The sequence below is a fragment of the Fulmarus glacialis genome, unplaced genomic scaffold, assembly GCF_000690835.1.
Source record: "Fulmarus glacialis isolate BGI_N327 unplaced genomic scaffold, ASM69083v1 scaffold20148, whole genome shotgun sequence".
NCBI classification, from domain to species: domain Eukaryota; kingdom Metazoa; phylum Chordata; class Aves; order Procellariiformes; family Procellariidae; genus Fulmarus; species Fulmarus glacialis.
In genome coordinates, this window is record NW_009226564.1 from 3,301 (window position 1) to 4,380 (window position 1,080).

A 1,080-nucleotide genomic window follows, 5' to 3' on the forward strand; every position below is an offset into this window, starting at 1 on the left:
ACGGCAGGTTGGCCTGCAGGTCGGGGTCACTGTGGCGGAGGTGTCGAGGGAGCCGCATCTGCTGGAGGCATGTGCACGGGAGGTGCTGAACGAGCAGGCACCCCGTGCCATGGCTGTCCTGGAGCCCCTCAAGGTCACCATCACCAACTTCCCTGCCCCAAAGGTGAGACTGCCACGGGCTGGGGTGGGAGTGGGGTTCCCCAAGGTCAGCATTCACCCCTCCTTCTCCCCAGGCGCTCGAGGTCCTTGTGCCCAACTTTCCAGCTGATGAGAGCCGGGGTTTTCACAAAGTGCCCTTCCAGCCCACCGTCTACATCGAGGAGACGGACTTCAGGGAGGTGAGCCAGGCCCACTGGGCATACTGCCTTGCGCCTGGAAGCTATGGCTCGGGAAAAAAAGGGGAGCTTGGCGTTGCTTGGATCTGCTCTGGGGCTGCTCGGGGCACAGGTGGGTGTCAGTCACCCGACCGTGACTCCCAGACGTGCCAGCAGCTCTGATGGGCATGGGGAAAATGCCCACTGCCTTCAGCCTGGCCGGGACATGTCCAACCGATGGTGCCCACACCTGGCCTGTGTGCTGGGGAACGTCCCGCAGCAACATGGAAGTTCAAACAGCCCTGGTGTGCCAATCCCTGGGATGGCAGGAGTGGGTGGGGGGACACAGTCATGGGGACAGAGAGACTTGCTGGAGAGGGGACCCGCTCTGGGACCCCTCGTGCAGCCATGAACTTTCTTGCAGGAGGTGGACAAGGGCTACAAGCGCCTGGCCCCCGGACAGCCGGTGGGGCTGCGCCACGCTGGCTATGTCATCGCCGTCCAGAATATCATCAAGGTGGGTGGCTCTGGGCACTGGTGACATGAGGTTGGGCCGTGGGATGTCAGGACATGGCCATGCCCCACCAGGGAAGGGCAGCGATGGTTATCTCGGGCCAGGCGCTATGGGCACAGCATGGGTGCAGGCTCAGCTCCCTGCCAGCCCTGTACCTCGCACAGCGGGCAGCAAGGCGGCCCTGAGTTGGAGGGCTGGAGGTTTGGCCCCAGGGCTGCCCTGTGGGATGGGGCTGCTGCCTGGTGGCTCAGC

General features: G+C 64.1%; 1 protein-coding gene across 1 annotated transcript in view; it reads left to right on the top strand.

Annotated features, from left to right (window-relative positions):
* Window positions 1–1,080, top strand: part of QARS (glutaminyl-tRNA synthetase) — a gene marked incomplete at both ends in the record, with an annotated part of 4,752 nt that overhangs the window by 3,287 nt on the left and 385 nt on the right. Inside the window, 3 exon segments of the mRNA XM_009582855.1 lie at window positions 20–163; window positions 234–338; window positions 739–831. Of these exon segments, the coding sequence (XP_009581150.1) occupies window positions 20–163; window positions 234–338; window positions 739–831 (342 nt within the window).